Source organism: Phoxinus phoxinus (assembly GCF_949152265.1).
Source record: "Phoxinus phoxinus genome assembly, chromosome: 10".
NCBI classification, from domain to species: Eukaryota; Metazoa; Chordata; class Actinopteri; order Cypriniformes; family Leuciscidae; genus Phoxinus; species Phoxinus phoxinus.
In genome coordinates this window covers 5,679,387-5,701,885 of record NC_136885.1, presented here as the reverse complement: position 1 = coordinate 5,701,885, position 22,499 = coordinate 5,679,387, and the positions used below count along the sequence as shown (strand labels likewise).

Below are 22,499 nucleotides of genomic sequence, written 5' to 3'. Positions count from 1 at the left end.
GGATTACCCCCTTGTGAGAAATCGAGTCCCTCCAGAAATTGGGTCTCCTGTAGTATTTTTAACACCTGATTAAACAATTCCTGCAAAATTACGTTATGATTTATAGCGTTTAAAATGCGTTATAAATCAAGCTTTTCTCGTTCTTACAGTTTATAGCTAGTAACTAGCATAGAATACATCTACCCGATTAGCCTGCTAGCTTAGCTTATATTATATTAGGTATGTTTTTTGCTTCAAATATAGTTCCCAAACATGTTTCAAATTAATTATGTTTGTGTTGACATTTAATTTATTAACATTATAGTAGCCTATTATTATATACTGTATCACATTACTATTGTGTAAAATTTATATTAAATTACTTTTACAGAACATGTTGCAACAATCCTTATCCTTAGCTATAAAAAAATACATTGTTAACGCATGGTTGAGTTTGTTTTATTATGCAATACATAGGCATTCATTATTATATTTCAAGCATGTTTTTGTGTACTTAATGCAATAAACCACATACAATAGTTAAATAGGTAATAATTAGTCAAGACATCGCGATAACGTTTAATCGGGCATTACCGCCTGGGTCCTAAAGGAGATTTCCCATGACAACAGACCGGTGTTTTGACCGTTCCAATATGGCGAACGGCTTACGATAGCGGCCAATAATGAGGAATCTATGTATATATTCTATGGTTCACACACGTTCCGCCTTTCACCACAGAGAGATTCGTTAATTCGCTAGTTGACCTGACGCCCACTTACTGACGTATATTTGTAAGCCAATCAGTCACGACTACTGAGAGAAATGCGCGTTGCGTCGTTAATATTCATGAGCCGGAAGACGTGCCGTTTTAGCAGCTTACCCAGGATGCTCGGCGTGTCGATAGCATTGAAGAATGTGTGACAATGGCAACAAATACTACAGAGATTAATCCAAATTTCGACTGTCCTTCATGGTAAAAACAACAACAAAACAAAACATTGCAGTACATGCTAGGTTTAGTGCATGAAAAAGGCTTATTCTTACCCAGCATTAAACCAATAATCTTACACCGAACTGTTAGCTCTTGCTCTTTAGCAGATATAACGTATACCGTCACACTAATGGAACTGAAACTTGTTTTACAAAGAGCATTCTTTGTGTAGAAGAGTATATCAATGTTAATTGATCAAACTAGGGAACATCCCAGCAGCCAAATGCTTTATTTATGATCATAATCTACACAGTGGATGATTTGTGGAGTGAGATGAGTTCATGAGTTTTGCATTGCAGGGCAGGGAAGCCTCCGGCAGGGCTGCATTTGGACGTGGTGAAAGGAGACAAACTTGTTGAGGTATTGCACTGATTTTGCACTGATAAAAATATTGGTTAATAGCTTAAGTGGACTTGTTAATAAGAACTTAACCATCACATATTTTGTGAATTGTTCTTAGTAAGTTACTCCACATTGTGTCTTTCCAAACCTGAATGCTGTTTATGGAGGACAAAAGGGAAAATCATTTTTAAAGATTCTTGATGCAAGTCTTTTCCATGCAAAGTGTAAAGTGACCACACCTCCAAAAAGGACAAACATAAGCTATATATATACAGTATATAATATATTAGTACTGTGCAAAAGTCTTAGTCACGTTAGATGCCACGTTAAAATGGTTTTAAGTCACTTATTTTCTGTAGTATGTCAATAGGAAATATCAGTTTACATTTCCAAACCTTCCTTTTGCCATTAACGTTAATTGTAATAATCCTGAGTGAGATTTTTTGAGAACAGTTGCAGCAACGTCTCCAAGACGCTTAAAGAAACTTAACTGCAAATCTACCTGAAAAACTATGTGCACATGTACCTGGACAAAAGCTATTTTTAAAAAATCTATTTATTACATATTTTAAAAGCACCCTTTCTTTACAGCGTTTTTACACAAGTGCCTGAAACTTCACAGTACTGTAGATTTGCAGGTCGATTTCTTCAAGCGTCTTGGAAACGTTGCCGCAGTTCTTCTGGATTTAGTCCGTCTCAGTTTTTTCTGTTTCTTCATGTAATCGCAGACAGACTCGCTGACCGTGAGATCAGATCATACCGGCTATTGTCAGACTCCTTGTGCATACAACAATCTCACTGGATTATTACAATTACCGGTAATGGCAAAATTAATGTTTGAAAATGTAAACTGATGTTTCCTAAAGACACACTACAGCAAAAGATTTAAACAACTGGGTTAAAACCATTTTTTGGGGGGTGGAAATGCTAACGTGCCTAAGACTTTTGCACAGTACTGTATATATATATATATATATGCCTAATAGGGCCATATGACATGTATATAACCATAACATAACAGCATATGGTTTTATTTAATTATTTGGGTAAACCATACCTTTTTATAAAATAAAATAAATGCACCAGATACTGACCTGACCGCCTGCCGCTCAGTTGAGGTCTTTATTTTCCCCAAACTGACGCGTGCGTGATGGTGGCTGTCGGGTCCAAAACCGGTGCTAGAGAAACACAAGACCCTGAGATTTAAGCTCTGAGAGAGGAGTCACTCCTCAGGTGTTATAACTCCAGGGCACATCATGACATGCTATGTGTACTTCTGTAGGAATGGGTCGCAAGACAAAATAAAAATGAAAAGTTTGTTTAAATATGAGGCATCATCTAGGCCTAGATAAAAAATGTCCTAATATGTATATACATTTATAGCACCGAAATCTGGACATAAAGCCAGGTTGAAAATGTTGTTGTAAATCTTAATATATACAGTGCAAGACACCACAGGTGAATATGGTAACACTTTTAACTCATAGAAATCACCATAATTCCCCAGTTTATTAATCACAGTACATTAAGACTGTACATTTTGTACAAGTTTCCTCAAATCTGATGTTTAAAAATAACATGTTCATTTAATCATCTAGATAAAAATGCCCTAATATGCATACATTTACAGCACTGAAATCTGGTCATAAAGCCAGGTTGAATTTTTTATTTTAATTTTGTTGACATATTAAAGGTTTTTTACAGAGGGGAGTTTGGATATCTCTCTTTATCATGCCATACATATGGAAAAACTGTCAACTGGATGGAAAAACTTGGACAGTTTTATAGGAATAAATAAAGTGGAGATTTATGTCTCGGTGCAGGAGAGGAAACTATCTTTAAAGATGTGTATTATAATTGAATCTGCATACATAAATGTATAAAGTATAATGAAATAAACACTTAAATATGTATTTTGGATATTTTTTTCCACTAGTCTGAAATATGATGATGTTATTGAAGCAAAATAGCCCAACATGTACCAGTGCTTGACAAAACAATGGTTTAGAGACTGTAGTGTCTTGCCTTAATTTCTGATATTCAAAATCAAATTGAAAGTTGCAGGATTTTGAGAAACAAAGCAACATTATGAAATATTTCAGATTCGGCACCATTTCTGTTGCAAATCATTTAAAAAAATGCAACAATACAAGTTTTTTTTCCACTAGGCATATTTCTATTATTTTCCATTTTATATTAGTTATTTTACTTTTCTTGGAACTTGGACACAATCCAAAAGAGAAGGTTATTAAATGGTCAATTCATTTCTCATTCTGCCCAATTGTTTGTGTTGACAAAGTAGTTTTGAGCTCACAAAACAAGTTTGAATGTAAGACGACTGAAGCGCTCTCTCCGCAGAAACTGATCATTGATGAAAAGAAGTATTATTTGTTTGGGAGGAACCCAGATGTCTGTGACTTCACCATCGACCACCAGTCGTGCTCCCGCGTGCATGCGGCCCTCGTCTACCACAGGCATTTGAAGCGGGTGTTTCTCATCGACCTCAACAGCAGTAAGTGCATCTAGACCAATGAGAAACATTTATCAGTCAGATCAACAATATACAAGTCTCTAAACATGCATGCATGTCCTGTAGCTCATGGTACGTTCCTGGGACACATTCGCCTGGAGCCCCACAAGCCCCAGCAGGTTCCCATCGACTCAACTATGTCGTTTGGCGCATCCACGCGCGTCTACACCATTCGGGAGAAACCTCAGAGTCAGCCGGGCTCTGGCGTCGGGGAAAGTAAAACTGGTGACGACGAGGAGCTGAAGGGACTTCTGGGACTTCCAGAGGAAGAAACTGAACTGGAGGTACATAACTAGTTTATTCCTCTTATTCTATATTTGATATATTCATAAAAACTGAATAACACAAGAATGGGAATTCTGTAGTGAAAGGCTATTTTCCGTGTCCAGTTTTCAAATTTTCAGTTGTCACCACCAATAGAGGTCAAATTTGACATTTTATCACTACAACAACTCCTCTACATCAGAGAAATGTTTCCATCACATATCCATATATATATATATATATATATATACTGACGGATCAAAATCCGAGGACCGTGTATCATCTGCATTTGACCATCAAAAAAGAGGAATATCCATCCCTAAACAGCTCAACTTTACAGCAGAAGCAAATGCTATCATTTTGGCATTGGACTATATTTATACAGTGTAGGGATGCTCATTTCGGTTCATTTCCCCGACCGACAACCGCCGCTCGTTATCCGATTATTAACCGTTAACTGATAAGATTATAATATTGAATTGGCATTAAATAAAAATAAAATTAACGAGTGTCTGTGACCCGTTTAAAATTCAAAAATAAAAAGATCACAGGTTTATTTTAACGTGTAAACAGCAGCAGAACAGATCAACAACAGAACCTGGATCCACATGATCACGCACCTGCAGCATTTCTGACAGTGACAACAGAGAAAAACAGAATGAAATAATATATATAAAAAAACTAAAATAGGCAGGGGTGCACATAACTGGTACGCAGGTACGCATGCGCGACAAAAATCAGGAATGCGTAATGCCACTTGTGTTACTACGCGCCTTTGCGTACTGTCGCCAAAATGCAACCTAGGCAGTGTTAATTAAATTTTTTCACAGATGAAAATGAGACGATAACTAAATAAAAACCTTGTTTTAAATGACGACCACTATGACGAATAAAAACTAGACGGAAATGTAAGGGAGGGACGATTGGGGAAGTGATCCAGTCAAAACTGATTTGCGTTTGTGGAAGATGCGCACATTTGAATTGTAACGTGCTGATCTACCGAGTCGGCATGCGCTTCATGCATGTCTCAAATCGTTAAAAAATGTTAACGTCTGGGAGAAAGAGAAGAGCAGACATATGGATAGATCTGAATAAGAGTGACGACGCGAAAGACAGCTTTATTCGGTATGTTTTTCTGTGCGAACACACACACACACACGACCCGAAGCGTGCAGCCCCGCACATAGACGCTGCGCGCAAGGACTGAATCGAGCTCTCTTTCGCGTCTGAATGGACAAATGCACACAACATTATGTCTAAATATCCGTTTTGGAGAGTATTCACGTAAACACAGTCGGTTATGTCTTTACAGAACGTACCGTGCATCAGTGCAATTGGATCTGCACACTCTTAAAGTGACAGTGCGTAATAAACCTAATGCCTTCTGTACACTTAATATTGATCAAACAACAAAATAAAAAGAGAAAATTCACTGCTCTTTAATATCTTTAATAAGGATTAATTATATTTAATTTATACAAATACATATATCTGAACAATCAAATAACACTTCAAATAAAAAAAAATTCTATCATTTTAGGTCGTTCTTTTCACGCTGATGTAAATTTAAGTGTTCGTTTATTTTAATTTTATAAGTTTGGTTTTAGTTAGTTATTTTATGCTATAAAAATGGAAATGTGACGTCATGATCGACAGCTGTGGCCACGCTACATATGGGGTGAGTACCAAACACCATCTCCTGGTCCTCATCTGAGTAACTCACTGAAAAAGTTATGTGCACCCCTGAAAATAGGCCTACACTAAATATATATTTTAAACTTAAATAATTAACAAATTAAGATAACAAGAAGAAAACCCTGAATCAGGTTGAAGCTTTGAAAAAAAAACAGGGTTTTTCCCCATCAGACTACGTTTTTTCGTCAAATAAAAATAGCAGGCCTACCTCAATCCACAGCTTGTCTAATTCTTATTTAAAAAAAGTAACGTGTCTACATGATGTGGGGTTAGTCTGGGTCCCCAGTGGCACAGATGTCCCGGGAATACAGAGCGATGTTGTTTTCGTCAACGATGACGATAACGCAATTATTTCGTTGACGCACTTTTTTTACGACGATAACGTTACGATGACTAGCTAAAAATGGCTCCAAGGTGACTAAAACATGACGAGACGTTTTCTAGTTTTCGTTGACGAGACAAGATGGAACGAAAATTATTATAAGTCTGACGTTCACAATGCATGTCATTTCTGCCTGTAAATACGATAATTTTGACCGATGTACGATCAATAATGAACAAATCCCATAATGTACGATAATTTCAGAATTGCCCGCAAATTAGTTAAAATCTCCTGGAATCTAGATCGAGCGAGCAAGAGCGCGCATGTGTAGCGCGCACACAGCAGAGAAAGGTAGCGAGAGACCTTGCGTGTGTGTGCTAGTGTGCGTGTGTGCCTCACGAAGCGCATGTAAGGACCCAACCAATCGAATTATTCAGAAAGTCTAGTTTATTATGCAAAGGTTTTAAGGTTAACTGTTGTTTTATGAATTGCAACACTTGCTGCAACCTGTCAAACCTAAGCCCATTTCCAATACTTTTTAACCTAAATTAATTTAAGAGACTACTTAAAGACTACTTTTTAATTCTTTTTTTTTACTAAAATTGACTAAAACCTTTTTGCGATTTCGTCGACTAAAACTTGACTCAAACTATCAAGTTTATAAGTGACTAAAACTAAAAAGCATTTTCGTCAATAAGACTAAAACTAAAAGGGCTGCCAAAAACAACACTGAGATAACGTATCGTTAGAGTGGCCTTTTATTTGTTTGTGGATGTTTGCTTCGCAAGTGATAGCCTTTTGCATTGTACTTGCACTACTGCTTTATTTTAACACCGCGTAGCATATTTTGCAAGTAACTTCGTCGCCCTTTCTGTCGAAATGGTCCCACACAGTAGGCTGCTACTTTTCGCTTGCTTCATTTAGCTTGCTCAGCGAAATATGTCTTTAGGCGCGTGCGGTTGCGCGTGCCAACGCACCCTTTGAGTTAACAAATATAGGCTATATACTATTTTTTTTTAACCATGCAGCAAACAAACAACAAAAAAAGCTAAAAATATATATATTTTTTTTTACTTTTAAACCTTTAAACTGATTGTATTAATCGGTCAAAATGTTTACTTTCGGTTAACGGTTAAGCAGTCAATATGAGCATCCCTAATACAGTGTGTGCAGAATTATTAGGCATGTTGATTTTCTGATCATATTTTTTTGCTCACGTTTGTCTCAATTATTTAGCTGTTTTCAGGCTTTTGATTAAACTTGCATATTTTGCAATGAATAGATGTTGCAGTGAATTAACTGAAATTATAATTTTTCAATGAATTTTGCCTCTTTCGGCAGAACCTGACCGAGTTCAACACCGCTCACAACAAGCGCATCTCCACCCTCACCATAGAAGAGGGAAACCTGGATATCCAGAGGCCCAAGAGGAAGAGGAAGAACTCCAGAGTGACCTTCAATGAAGAGGATGAGGTCATTAACCCAGGTAGAGTGAGCCGCCGTAAAGAAAACCTGAGCCAATCCACGACTGAGCCACTTAGGACTAGATGCTTAAGTAAGGGGTAATTGACGAAGGGCCATCAATAATGCACACCCGAGCTGGTAATGCGTTCACACCTCGGTGTGCATTATTTTTCTAATAATTCAACGGCCCGGAGTCAATTATTCTGCTTATAATTGAATTATTCCGTCAATTATTCCGCTTCCACTACTGTTGCCACACCTCGAAACATTGTTCAGATGATGTATGTCAAGACATTTGTCAAGTTTTTGTCATTAAAACGCTCTTATATGTAGGACTAATTTATGCATCTAATCCCAAGCCTCCGTTGCAAATTCCAAAATGTAATTTTAGATCGAGAGAGAGAGAGAAAAAAAGCATGTGCGTCAATATTATTAATTAATTAATTAGTCAAATCTTTTTTGTCTATTATTGACAGTAGTCTACCCTAAATGAAACACAAAGCCCTTTTAACAAGTAGGGCCTATCAATATTTATTTCTTTAATTTTCAGTTTAATTTTCTATTGATTATAGATAGGACTATTTACTTTATTTATTAAAATTAAACTGCACGTTTCCATTGATTGTGAAGTTAGACATGGAAAATGGCAGATCAAGCCTGTCGGTTTTATTTCATGAATTGTATCCTATCTTGCGTTATTACAGTTAACTACGCAAAGTGATATGAAGCTGTAATGCGGTCCAAGCCTGGAAAAAAGCCTTCGTTTCCCTGAAAATAATTACACTCATTAGAAAGTTTGTCAACCAATCAGATTCAAGCATTCAACGGCCTCGTAGTACAGCTTCAACTATTCAAACATATGAGGAAGATAAAATACTCACTCTTACAACCATCTACAACATATTACTATATAAACACCATGACGTAAACGCTGACACAATTCATCAACAGCAATAAGCAATCATTTTGCATAAATGCATGGCATTCATAGAGACAGTGTATTTAGGCCACGCCCACACCGGGGCGGAAACAATCCAACCGTCTCCATTGACTTTGCATTGCGAGAGGCTGCCTCCTTGTCATTTCTTGCTTCTAACTAAAGACAGAAAAATTCCTAAAAGCTGCTGTGTGACGAGGTGTACAGCAAACAAGCTAAGAAACCCAGAAATAAGTTTTTATAAGCTGTCGACCCCAAAAAACGAGTGTTTAAGGTCTTAAAAGTTGAGACAGAGCGTAATGTGTCTCATTACTCTGAGAACTAACGTACGCCCGCTGGAGGAGAACGTAATCGGCAACACAGGATCGCTTATCTTACATAAATATAATATATAAAACTGACATTTGGATATTTGACTCACCAGTGACCAAATGTTGAACTTACTGCACACGTAACTGTGTTTTTAGTGCACACTGAGTGTCAGGATCCCACAATTTACCCATTCCTTCCAGCCTGTATCCACTTTTAAGTCCTTTTTTTGGGGTCGACATCTTATATAAACTTATTTCTGGGTTTCTTAGCTTGTTTGCTGTACACATCATCACAGAGCAGCTTTTAGGCATTTTTCTGTCTTTAGTTAGAAGCAAGAAATGACAAGGAGGCAGCCTCTCGCAATGCAAAGTCAATGGAGACGGTTGGATTGCCCCCCCCCTGGTCTTCAGATTATGACGCGTTACGCTCTGTCTCTATTGATTGCGAACTGCCAAACAGTAGAGCGCACTACAGTGCCGTGTTTCTACTTCGGAGTGTGCAGATCTCATATTTAATTAAATAATCGGCTGTTGAAGTTTAGTAAATACCTTCATCCGTGTTGCGACTACTTCCATTCCGTCCACAAATTTAAAGACATTTATTGATCTTAAATTGGATAAATCTGAACTCAAGACCTGCAGGTGTCCGAAGTGCCTTTTATTTTTTTGATGGAGAGGAAGATCATCATAAAATGACTCAAATATTGCTGTGTTCGTCATACAAAGCTGTTGTTTGATTTCAGAAGACTTGGGTTATAGCATCTCTCACTACTTTTGTGAAGCTTTCATACTACCTTTTTTCTTTTTAACCGTGTTTGTGTTCACTCTTTTAGAGGACATCGACCCCTCTGTCGGGCGTTTCAGAAACATGGTCTCAACAGCTGTCGTTCCTATTAAGGTAACGTCTTCATATCTCGAGTCGTTCTGCCAAATGCTAAAAGGGAGTGTGGTTTTACATAAACGTCTATGTTGGTTTACTCAACAGAGGAAGAAAATGGGGGGTAGTAATGCGCTGGGAATCGAGGAAAGCGTAACGCGACACATGCACGCGTTCCCCTTGCAAGGTGGACTCTACAGAGACCTTCCTCCTGCCGGTCACGAAGCTCAATCCGCAGGAGCTCCCAGCGGAGCCGCGATCCTGGGAGGCCTGCCGCTACCCCTGCCCAACCCGGCGCCGGACGTAGACCTGGCCCAGGAGGCCCCGCCACCCCCGCTCAAGCTCAACCCCATTCCTTTAACCGGCCCGTACGTCTCCGAGCTGCTCAACGAACCCCGCAAGAAGAAGTATGCTAAAGAAGCCTGGCCTGGCAAGAAGCCCACTCCGTCTCTGCTTATTTAGTCGGACTCTTCTATCCTCATGAACGGTATCTCGAAGAAGCTTTGGCTTCTACTGGACTGCAATCTGCTTTAATGCAAGAAATGGACGTTTTCAAGGAATGATTTTCCCAAAAATGAACATTTGACTTGCACATCATTCCAGATTGGTATCATATTCTGTATATGATGACAAACGGCAGAATGTCGTCATTTTGCTCAATTCACTTCAATTTAAAAGTAGGAGCATTTCACTCTGTTCCTCACAGTAGATAATCTGATTCTGGCCTTATAAATCATCCGGGTTTTTTTTTTTAAATGTAAAACAGCTGTTTGGATATTGTGCTTTAGAACTTTTGTGCTTTACAGAAAAACAACAGGGTTCACAGTGACATGAGGGCGAGTAAACGACAGTTTTCATTTTTGGTTGGACTTAAAAACCAGCATAATGAAAAGGAAACAAAAGTACATCACTTGACCCAAATAAGCAAAATGTGTCATAATTAGCTTGAGATTCACAAGGGTTTACCTTTTATAGTGTACTCTCTTTTTTTATATTACTATTTATGTAAAATGTTTACAAGCACAGGCTTTTTATGTACACATTTTGAAACCGTTAGCTGTGTGTCCGATACACTTCCACTAGCATCATTAATTCAGATGAGATAGATCTTCCACAAACCTGGTGAGAATCGGCATTACTGTAACACTTGACCTTTCGTGAAGATGCTTTGACCTTCCTCAGCTGTTCCACGCGGTTTTCTTTCCCTTAATATACGAGCAGAGTGAAGTGTTTAGATGATGGTAATGTTGTTCATCAGGTGTCTCCCTCCAGACTGTCTTCACTGTTGAAGAAAGAAAAAATATGATGTTTTATACTCTTATGTTCTGTTTGGTACATTTGTTTGTACATATCACTCACAATAAAACCTTGTGTATTTTTTATATATTTAAACTTTGTAATTACCAATTTCAGACTCTCTTTTTTTTTTGGTGGTGGTGGTTGTATTTTTACTAATAGAGATGCATGCTGGGAAGCATGCTATAAGAATTCCTAGCAATCCAATAGTCCAGGTATAGGCATGATGGGTGCAGAAGAACAAAAACAAACATCGCATTTTAAAGCATAATTATAATTGAAAATGGCGTGAAACAATTCTGGAAGCATTTTTCACATTTATTTTTGACCAGGAATTTGAAAATTAAAGATAAAAGTAGTTACACTGACATGATCCGAAAGCTTTGTATACTACATTTCTACGTGGATAGAATGAATGGGATTTTGACCCTAGGATTCCTTCTGTTACTGACAGGAAATTATTTGTATTTGTGATGCCTCAATGATTTTCACATTGCTGCTCACTTCTGCTTTATACTTCTGCTCTCCAGTAATGAAACCTCGAGGATTATTAGAAAGCCAAATTTATCATGCTTGTTCACTATTACATTTCACAGAAATGTGACCAATTTGTGCACCTGAGACCCATATCTCTCTGTAGGCCAGGGCGTGGTGAGCTGGTTCCTGCTTACCTCACAGTACCACAACATCCAATAGGAAAATTCAACTGCAGTAGCCACCGTTCAACCTAAAGAGGGCAGCACTCAGACGTTTTTTACACCATATACTGTATTGTAGAATTAAAACACTTTATACCCAAATGTCAACATTTTACTTGAATCAATGAACATCATTAATAAAGCCCCAGTCTTACAGATCATTAACTTAAAAAAGTTGGTTTAGAGTCTAGTTACTCTTTAATCACAGGAATACATTTTACAATGTATTCACATAGAAAACAGTCATGTTGAAACCAGCTGTGTCCGATTTTGTTTTCAGGATTATTTGATGAATAGAAAGTTTAAAAGAACAGAACTGTTGTTACATTATAAATGTCATTAATAAAATATTAATTTCTTTAAAAAAGTACATTACTCTCCCTAAACTTTGAATGGTAGTGTAATGTTACAAAGCTTCTTTTAAAGGGTAACTAAACTCTAAAACAACTTTTTTTAGTTAATGATCTGTAAGATCTGTAAGGTGTAAAAACGCCCTCTTCAGGTTGAACGGAAGCTCCTGAAGTAGGGGAACTCTGTGACGTAGTGAACTCTGTGACGGTACTCTGTCACGCCCTTGGCAGCCCCTGATATAAAAGCATCTGGTTCCGTCAAAACGTACTCGGTTACTAACGTAACCTCGGTTCTCTCTAGAAGAGGAACGAGTACCGCGTCGAAGACGCTACGGGAAAGATTCTTTCTCGAGATATTAAAGCCTAAAAATTAATCCTTAATTTTGTAATAATTTAAAACGCATTTCTGCAGCATACAGCCTTAGGCGGAACAGCTTGCGCGCCTATTGGCTGCTCTGCCAGAAAAGCACAGCCTATGCGAGGCCAGTGACGCTGACCCAATGAGGGCGCTTCTCGCCTTCTGCGTCACGTCCCGCCGAAACGGGCGTTACCTAGGCCTATAAATACTCGAGCATAGCTGTCTCCAAACTGATTTCGCCACTGAAGCGACGCAGAGTGGGCATGCACGGCACTGAGACGCAGTACTCGTTCCTCTTCTAGAGAGAACCGAGGTTACGTTAGTAACCGAGTACATTCTCTTACGAGAGTTCTTCCGTACTGCGTCGAAGACGCTACGGGAACGCCTGTAAAACGCCGTGCGTGCTCGGATTCAGCACAGACACCCAAGGGCGCGCACGCCCGGGCATGCAAGTGCCTACACACAACAACTCACAAAGAGTTTTATAAGGAGAGCGGCTAGAATAGCATCATCCCTTTAAAAAAGCATATATATGTAACAGATAGATATATATGGGGGGTCATAGCATGCTCATGGGACACGTTGTCAGTGAGTGATGCTTAAAACATAAGGTGACCTGGGCCGCCCTGCGGGGCAGGGACACCATTTTTTAGTCTTTCAGACTGAGAGCAATTTAGCTTGCAACGCAGGAACCTCTAGGTTGTAGAACCTTATAAATGTAGACGGGGAGGCCCAGCCTGCCGCCATACAAATATCTTGTAACGAGATTCCACTATACCAGGCCCACGAGGAGGCCATGCCCCTCGTAGAGTGTGCTCTGATGCCCAGTGGGCATGTTAAGCCCTCAGATGCGTAGGCCAGCACTATGGCATCCACCACCCATCTAGACAGGCTCTGTTTCGTTGCGGCTCGCCCTTTAGAACGCCCACTGAACGAAACGAAGAGTTGCTCTGTCTGTCGAAAAACAGCAGAGCGGGACACATAAGCTCTTAATGCCCTGACCGGACAAAGGGAGCTACTTCCGTCCTCGGAGGCCGGCAGAGCCGACAGGGAGATGACCTGAGCCCTGAACGGTGTGTTGAGGGACTTAGGCACGTACCCATGTTTCGGTTTTAACACTACTTTAGAGTCGTTAGGCCCGAACTCCATACATGACGCTCTGACTGAGAGTGCATGCAAATCCCCCACGCGCTTCACTGAAGCAAGAGCCAAAAGAAACACGGTCTTGAAAGACAGGTGTTTCATGTCAACTGAGTGTATAGGCTCGAATGGGGCACCCTTCATGGCATTCAATACCGTAGAAAGGTCCCAGATGGGGACTGAAGGAGGTCTGGGAGGATTCAACCTCCTGGCTCCTTTCAGGAAACGGACCACCAGGTCGTTACTGCCCAGTGAACGGCCAAGCGTCGGATTAACGAACGCTGATATGGCCGCCACGTAAACTTTAAGCGTGGATGGGGTCCTACCCTTATCCAGCAGCTCTTGTAAGAAGGAGAGAATCTCCGTTTCCCCGCAGTGCATGGGTGACAGACCCCGGTCTGAGCACCAACCAGAGAACACAGACCATTTAGAGGTATAGAGCCGCCTAGTGGATGGGGCTCTAGCCTGCTCGATCGTGTCTAATACTCCCTTCGGGAGGTTAGCGTGTACCCGTTTATAGCCCACACATGTAGGGACCATAGATCGGGGCGAGGATGCAAAATCGCGCCCTTGGCCTGAGAGAGGAGGTCCCTCCTCACCGGTATCGGCCATGGAGCAGTGCTCGTCAGCTGCATCAATACTGGAAACCATGCTTGGTCCGTCCATTATGGGGCAACGAGTAGCACTGAGCCTCCGCTTTCTCTGATTCGCTCCAACACCTGAGGCAGGAGTGAGACAGGAGGAAAAGCATAGAGCAGACAGCGGGGCCAGACACTGGCAAGCACGTTCGTGCTCTTTGAAAAGAATTTCGGGCAGTGAGTATTCTCTTGAGACGCAAGCAGGTCTATCTGTGCTCTGCCGAACCTCCTCCACAGCAGTTGTACTGTCTGTGGGTGTAGAGACCACTCTCCCGCAGGAACGTTGTTCCGTGAGAGTCTGTCCGGGCCTACGTTCAGGCGCCCTGGCACGTGTACTGCTCTCAGTAAGCGCAGGTTGTGCTGGGCCCAGAGACAGAGGCGCTCCGTCAACCTGTATAGGTTTTGGGATTTTACACCCCCCTGGCGGTTTATGTAGGCCACTACCGACATGATGTCCGAACGGACCAGGACGTGGTGTCCCTTTATCCGAGGACAAAAGCGCCTCAGCGCTAAGTCCACTGCCAACATTCCAGGCAGTTTATGTGTAGTGATTTGACCCGCTCTGGCCACTGGCCAAAGCGCGGTCTGCCCTCGAGCAATGCTCCCCAGCCTGAGGTGGACGCGTCCGTGGACACCACCTTCACGCTTGAGGAAGTCCCCAGGCTTACACCTGAGCGGTACCAGTCTGACGCACTCCATGGTGTCAGGGCTGTCATGCACACCTGATCGACCTTGAGGCGACAGTGACCGTGGATTCATGCTCGGCGCGGTACTCGGGCTTTCAGCCAGAACTGCAGTGGGCGCATGCGCAACAGACCCAGCTGTAGTACTGACGAGGCTGAGGCCATAAGGCCCAGCATCCTTTGAAACTTCCTGAGCGGGACTATGCGACCGCTGCGGAAGGATTTCAGCATATGCAGGATGCTCAGTCTGTAAATGTAAATGTAAAAACCGAGAGCGATAGCTGCGTGTTCCTCACCCAAGCAGGAAGCACACAGCACGTGGTGGTCCCCGTCGATGAGTGTGGCTCTGCACGAGCCGCAGGAATCACGAGGTATCTTTAAAAAGACACTCGTACTCTTTTTGTGAGGAAAAAGTGTGTGACGTAGCGGCGAAACACACACACAAAACACACACAAAGCGAAAAGGAGATATCCAACGCCGGATAGCGCTGCAGGGAACGGCTACTGAAGGCGGCGAGGTGAGCTGCTTCAGGTGAAGAGCGCGTCCTGCAGAGTTGCTTTCTCAAACGGCGGTGGTGGCTTGCTATCCAGATCCAACGATGCGAGAGCTTCGTGAAGTTTAAAGAAATCAGTTTGGAGACAGCTATGCTCAAATATTTATAGGCCTAGGCCACGCCCGTTTCGGCGGGACGTGACGCAGAGGGCGAGAAGCGCCCTCATTGGGTAAGGCGTCACTGGCCTCGCATAGGCTGTGCTTTTCTGGCAGAGCAGCCAATAGGCGCGCAAGCTGTTCCGCCTAAGGCTGTATGCTGCAGAAATGCGTTTTAAATTATTACAAAATTAAGGATTAATTTTTAGGCTTCAACATCTCGAGAAAGAATCTTTCCCGTAGCGTCTTCGACGCAGTACGAGAGAACTCTCGTAAGAGAACCACTGTAGCGAGTCAGGAGTCCGAATTACGAGTATTGAAAACGACCAGGGTAGCGTATATTAGCATCTAGTTAGCATAGCATTTATATAGTTATTTATTTTGTGTAGCCTAGGTAGTTAATTCACATAGTTGTTGTTAGTGATGTTAGTATGGTTAGAAGCATAGTTAGTTAGTACTAGTAGCTTAGTATTGCATCAGTTAGGATAGTATAGTTTTTTAGCATTAGCTTTATCTGTGTTTGGTGGTTAGGCTGGTACGTAGGTGTAGTGTTGCTGGTTGCATAACTTTCCACCAGACTTGGAAATTAGGCGCCAGTGGTTGCATGCACTTGTGTGCCAAACGCTGCTCTTCCTGCATGGACTCCAGTGAGTGATAGGCCTATATTTGGTGTCGACAAACGCGCCGGCGCATTTTGCTGGATATTTTTTTCACATAGCGGCAAAATATACTTAACGTAGGTTAATAGTAATAATAATCCACTCAGATACTGGCCCCATTGTCTCCTGCTTCGCTAGCATCGTCGGATACCGATCGTGATGCAGGAGTTAAGACCGCAGTTTGAGCCAGCGTCTCAAATTGATATGGCTCTGGCTCTGTGTCCACAGACAATTCCTCCACTTCAGGGGAAGGTGGGGGAGAAAAGTCCTCGACTTCAAATGACCGCTCTGTTGCAAAGCTAATTGCGTCACTCCAGTCACTCTCCATCTTAGCGAGTCTGACAGCAGCTGTCAATCACTCCGTCACTGCGGGTCTCAGGTGCACGACACAACCTAAGCTTAAACTCGATTGTTGGGTTGACGGCGAGACATTTGGAGACATACTTGTCTATGCAATGCCTTGTCTATGACTGTGTGGAGAAAGTTATTTTAAGGAGTTCGGAGCATTTTGTCAAGTCAAATCATCTTCATTTATATAGCGCTTTTAACAATGTAGATTGTTTCAAAGCTGCTTTACAGAGATAAACGTATAATTTAAGGTAACAGATTGTTTTGGCTTTATAGCGGTTCTTGAATAATGTTATTTTCCAGCTAAAGTTTTTTTGATTGATTCACTTCCGTCGAAAGGATAATTTGTTATTAAATTAGGGGCCGCCCAGACGACACCGTTCTCTCTACACAGACTTTAAACGTGAACCTGTGATAAACACTGATGGCGCTCATGTGCGCATCAAGAATTAATTATATAGTTATATGCGTTTGAATATATGTGCGCATGGTTGTAATTCTCTACAAACCAAGCCTAAACAAACTACTTGTCCTGCCTATAAATTTGATACAGAATTTTATTTTATTTTATCACTACGGGTGGATACGCAAATTTTCCACAATGCTTTTTCTGTAGAGTTGTAAAGGGATCCTCCATAGGGAGAGGCTAGTTGGCACTTCAGCACTGCGTTGACATCGGGTCCAGGCGAAGGTCCTTCCTCAGATCTGGATACGGCCTGTATCCGGCAGGCTGCGGGAAAACCTCGGGATAAACAAAAACACTAAAATTAGCGTAGATGCCATTCTTCTTATGATGTAACGAGTACATCAGGATTTCAGGGAAGTGTTCCCAGTTCCGGCTGACCTAGGCTAATCTATGCAGCCTAACATTGAGTTATATAAGTCTATAATGCATTATGTGTATGCTAGGTCAAAGAGATGTGTCTTTAATCTAGCTTTAACTGACAGAGTGTGTCTGCTTCCCGGACAATGGTAGGAAGACTGTTCCAAAGTTTTGGTACTAAATAGGAAAAGGATCTACCGCCAGCAGTCGATTTTGATATTCTATTTTGTGTTATTATATTTTGTGTGGGGAGTTTTATTTAATTTATTTGTTTTTAAAGCTGTAAGTTTAACTGCTCCATGAACAGCGACATTATCATTTTGCTACTTCTCTCATTGTCATGTAGCTTTACAGTTGTGTACGTTTCCACCTTTGTGCGAGAGAGTGTGACATATATGATCAAATGTAATTTCATTGGAAGAACATGCAAATTGTAATTTTTTTATCCTATTGTTTGTCATAATTGTTTTCTTGGTCACGTGTCTTTCTGGGTTTTGGTCCATTTGCTGTTGTAGGCTCTAAGGACCTTTGAAATAACTGAAATAATTTGGCTAAATGATAGGGAACTGTATTGCAGTTGACAGACCTTGAACTATATCTTAAAATGGCCAATCAGAATCAAGCAGTCAACATTCCCATGTTATAATAATGGTGTTCAAAAATAACAAGAACTATGTGTGAAATAGATTGTCTTTCAGCCTCAGGCGGATCCAGTGCTGCTTCCACCCAGATGGTCGGTCAGGAGTTTTTGAAGTTGGGCTTTGGTGATCACATTCAGAAAACACTGTCACAACCAATCCAGCCATGGAGTCAAAAGGTGTCTGGCTATATCGGTCCTCTGCCTTCTACGTCGACTCAGAGGAAGAGGCCGAGCTCGGAAGATGAAGATCGCACTACTTCATACGAGAGACCCGCCAAATGCTCTCGTAAAGGTCAGGCTTATTCTTAAAACATGTTCTCCAAATGAAAATGTAAGTTCACTGATTGATCTAAAGTAACATTCTTTTAGAATTTTAGTAACATGTTTTCATTTGAAGAAATTTCTTGTCATCGTATGTTGCAGAAGAGTATATAAAGGGCCCATTGCTGGGTCGAGGGGGATTTGGCTCTGTGTATGCTGGGACCCACAACTTTATTCAACAGCTCTTATTCATGACACTGTGCAATGGCCCGTAATCTTTACAGAGCATGAGGTTATTGTAAAAAATAGCAGGTGTAATTTACTGTGGTTTATCTGTCTGCAGGTTGCTATCAAGTATATCTCTAAAGATAAGGAGCTCGAGGAGATGTAAGTTGTAAGTTTAGTCTTTAATTAGTTGTGGCTGTTTGATGTCTTATTGGTTTGCATCCGCATTTAGCCCTCCAACGATAGTTTAAGAATATTATGTCCTCTTCTGCCACTGCAGGATGGTCAGGGTCTGCTGCCGCTGGAGGTGGCATTGATGACCCGGGTCAATTCAGCTCCTGCCTGCCCCAATGTCCTACAGCTCGTGGACTGGTTTGACCATCCCGGCCGCTACGTCATGATCCTGGAGATTCTGTGAGTGGAATGGCTGTCTGGATGAGAGCCAGGCCAAGAAAGTGCTGGTGCAGCTCATCAATGCTCTCAAACACTGCGAGAGCCACGGGGTTTTCCATCGGGACGTCAAGCCACAAATCCTGCTCATTTGCACCGATTCACACAAGATCAAGCTGGTGGACTTTGGCTGTGGACACCTGCTGAAGGATTAGGAGTTCAAATTGTTTGCAGGTGGATGTGTTCTTATACGTGGATATGTATGTGATCAACATCTGGTCTCTGTTTTTGACCAGAACCTTTTCAGCTAATTTCTTCCTCTTCTTGGGTCTCTCAGACACTCTTTCATACACCCCTCCTGAGTGGTTTCATTCCCACAGTTATCATGCAGGACCAGCTACTGTTTGGTCTCTGGGTGTGCCACTCTATAACCTCCTGTGCGGTTCTTTACCTTTCAGACGCACATGGAGGCTTCACAGACTGCGCTTCCCTAGTCACATGTCTGCAGGCAAGAGATAGCAAACAATAAGTTGTTCACAAAGAGGAGACAGAAATCGCGGCCAGAGCGAGAAGTTCTTGTGTTATTGAAGTCAAGTTCTGTGTTCTATGTAACAGAACAGCATCCCTGGTGACACTGCACAGGTGGCCAATCCCAACACACCTCTCTGAATGACTCTTTGTTCATTGTATTTTACTATCAGGATAAATGTAGACAATTGGTTTTAATTATTCCCATAGCAGGATTGTAACCAGGCTCCTCCAGCATCAGTACTCTGGTTCGGCATCCGTCCGTCCAATTATTGGGTCGTGTGTGTGTGGATGTTATGGGAGAGAGAGAAGCATCTGTATACAGGGGGATGTATGACTGCTGCAGTACTTATTATTATTTTTTACCATTATATTATATACATTGTGTGCTAATGCACTTTTTAACTTTAACCCTTAATGGATGGGTTGGTTGAAAAACTGAATTTCCCCCTTGGGGTCTAATAAATTTATTAAAATCTGATACTGGAGAAGCCGAACCAGAGTCCCGATGCAGGAGGAGCCGAACCAGAGTCCCGTTGCTGAAGGAGCCGAACCAGATCCTGATGCTGGAGGAGCTGAACCAGAGTCCCGATGCAGGAGGAGCCGAACCAGAGTCCTGATGCTGGAGGAGCCAAACCAGAGTCCCGATGCTGGAGGAGCTGAACCAGAGTGCCGATGCAGGAGGAGCCGAACCAGAGTCCCGATGCTGGAGGAGCTGAACCAGAGCCCCGATGCAGGAGGAGCCGAACCAGAGTCCCGATGCTGGAGGAGCCGAACCAGAGTCCTGATGCTGGAGGAGCCGAACCAGATCCTGATGCTGGAGGAGCCGAACCAGAGTCCTGATGCTGGAGGAGCCGAACCAGAGTCCTGATGCTGGAGGAGCTGAACCAGAGTCCCGATGCAGGAGGAGCCGAACCAGAGTCCCGATGCAGGAGGAGCCGAACCAGAGTCCCGATGCTGGAGGAGCCGAACCAGATCCTGATGCTGGAGGAGCCGAACCAGAGTCCCGATGCAGGAGGAGCCGAACCAGAGTCCCGATGCTGGAGGAGCCGAACCAGAGTCCCGATGCTGGAGGAGCCGTCCCGATGCTGGAGGAGCCGAACCAGAGTCCCGATGCTGGAGGAGCCGAACCAGAGTCCCGATGCTGGAGGAGCCGAACCAGAGTCCCGATGCTGGAGGAGCCGAACCAGAGTCCCGATGCTGGAGGAGCCGAACCAGAGTTCCGATGCTGGAGGAGCCGAACCAGAGTCCCGATGCTGGAGGAGCCGAAGTTCCGATGCAGGAGGAGCCGAACCAGAGTCCCGATGCTGGAGGAGCCGAACCAGAGTCCCGATGCTGGAGGAGCCTAACCAGAATCCCGATGCTGGAGGAGCCGAACCAGAATCCCGATGCTTGAGGAGCTGGACCAGAATCCCGATGCTGGAGGAGCCGAACCAGAATCCCGATGCTGGAGGAGCCGAACCAGAATCCCGATGCTGGAGGAGCCGAACCAGAATCCCGATGCTGGAGGAGCCGAACCAGAATCCCGATGCTGGAGGAGCCGAACCAGAATCCCAGGCTGGAGGAGCCGAACCAGAATCCCGATGCTGGAGGAGCCGAACCAGAATCCCAGGCTGGAGGAGCCGAACCAGATCCTGATGCTGGAGGAGCCGAACCAGATCCCGATGCTGGAGGAGCCGAACCAGAGAACCCGAACCTTTCTGTGTGTGTGTGTTTATTCGCTAACAAACCGGTACAAACAGGTTATCGTAAGTATTGTTTGGGACAGCTAAACGCGGTCTAAAACTGGAAAACTGGCTAGCAGCCATATCACCCTGTAGCCCTAGACTGGTTGCCCACAGAAGCTAAGCAGGATTGAGCCTGATCAGTACCTGGATGGGAGACTCCTGTGAAAAACTAGGTTGCTGCTGAAAGAGGTGTTAGTGAGGCCAGCAGGGGGTGGTCACCCTGTGGTCTGTGTGGGTCCTAACGCCCCAGTATAGTGATGGGGACAATATACTGTAACAAGCACCGTCCTTCGGATGAGACGTTAAACCGAGGTCCTGACTCTCTGTGGTCATTAAAAATCCCATGGCACTTCTCGTAAAGAATAACTGAATGGGCTTCATCCACTGAGTGGGCTCTATCACTCTCTCTCCTCTCTTCACCTATAGCTGGTGTGTGGTGAGCGCACTGCCGCCGGTGTACTACTGTGGCCGCCATTGCATCATCCAAGTGGATGCTCTCAATGGTGGTGGTTGAGGAGAGAGCCCCTGATATTCATTCATTCAACATTTGACCAAATGCAAGTAGCCTATTTTCTTGACAGCCATCCTCTTCTGCCTCTCACATATGGAAAGCATGGTCTTCCAACGATTAGCCCTCAATGTTACAATGGAGTTTGTACAAGTGTTGCAAAACCTCAACATATCATTGCTCCGTTTATATTTATATACGTATTGTAAGGCCGCCCTTGTAGCGGTATTTGACGATTGAGAGAGGTGGCAGCTTCCGTGCGATAGCGGACATGCTCCCAGCGTTTTAGATCAGAGAATACTGCTTATTTTTTCATTTTTAAGATTTTGATGACTGTCAAGTTATCAGGGTTTCTTTGCCTCAATGTCTGCCCAAACTTGAAAAAAAAAAAAAACATGCATGAACATCTGATTATTCATCATCCAAGCAACTTATTGAAAATCAGCAATGACTTGATCTTCTTGTACTGGTTTTCAATTATTATTTCAGATGGTTAGCTTAATAACCTATACAGAAAAAAATATACAAATATATGAGTAATGAGTCACTACACACAGCATTTAGATCATTGTACATTCAATGATTTTTAAAGTACAAACAACATTGTTAAAATACTCAGTTTACATAGCAACTTAACAGCAATGTAAAATCACATCCACTTAGTGCACATGGCCAGTAGCATGTTAGATGCTAAAACTGCTAGCATCAACAAACAACTTCCAAACATGCACAACATCTGTAGTCTGTAGTCACTAAAGAAACGTGTCTTTGCCCTAAAAGGAGCATCCCAGTTGATGAACACATTGTGGCTTTTCCCAGCAGTCTTTGAACAAACTTAGCATGTGGTTTATTCCAAACTCAATCT

At 42.5% G+C, this 22,499-nt stretch overlaps 1 protein-coding gene across 1 annotated transcript; it reads left to right on the top strand.

The window, feature by feature from the left end:
• Positions 1-757: 757 nt before the first annotated feature.
• ppp1r8b (protein phosphatase 1, regulatory subunit 8b) lies at positions 758-11,113 on the top strand. Its single transcript, XM_079624930.1, has 7 exons — positions 758-953; positions 1,271-1,331; positions 3,672-3,825; positions 3,910-4,127; positions 7,466-7,610; positions 9,670-9,734; positions 9,822-11,113. The coding sequence occupies exons 1-7, from the start codon at positions 904-906 to the stop codon at positions 10,173-10,175; spliced, it is 1,047 nt and encodes a 348-aa protein (XP_079481056.1). The 5' UTR covers positions 758-903; the 3' UTR covers positions 10,176-11,113.
• Positions 11,114-22,499: the final 11,386 nt, after the last annotated feature.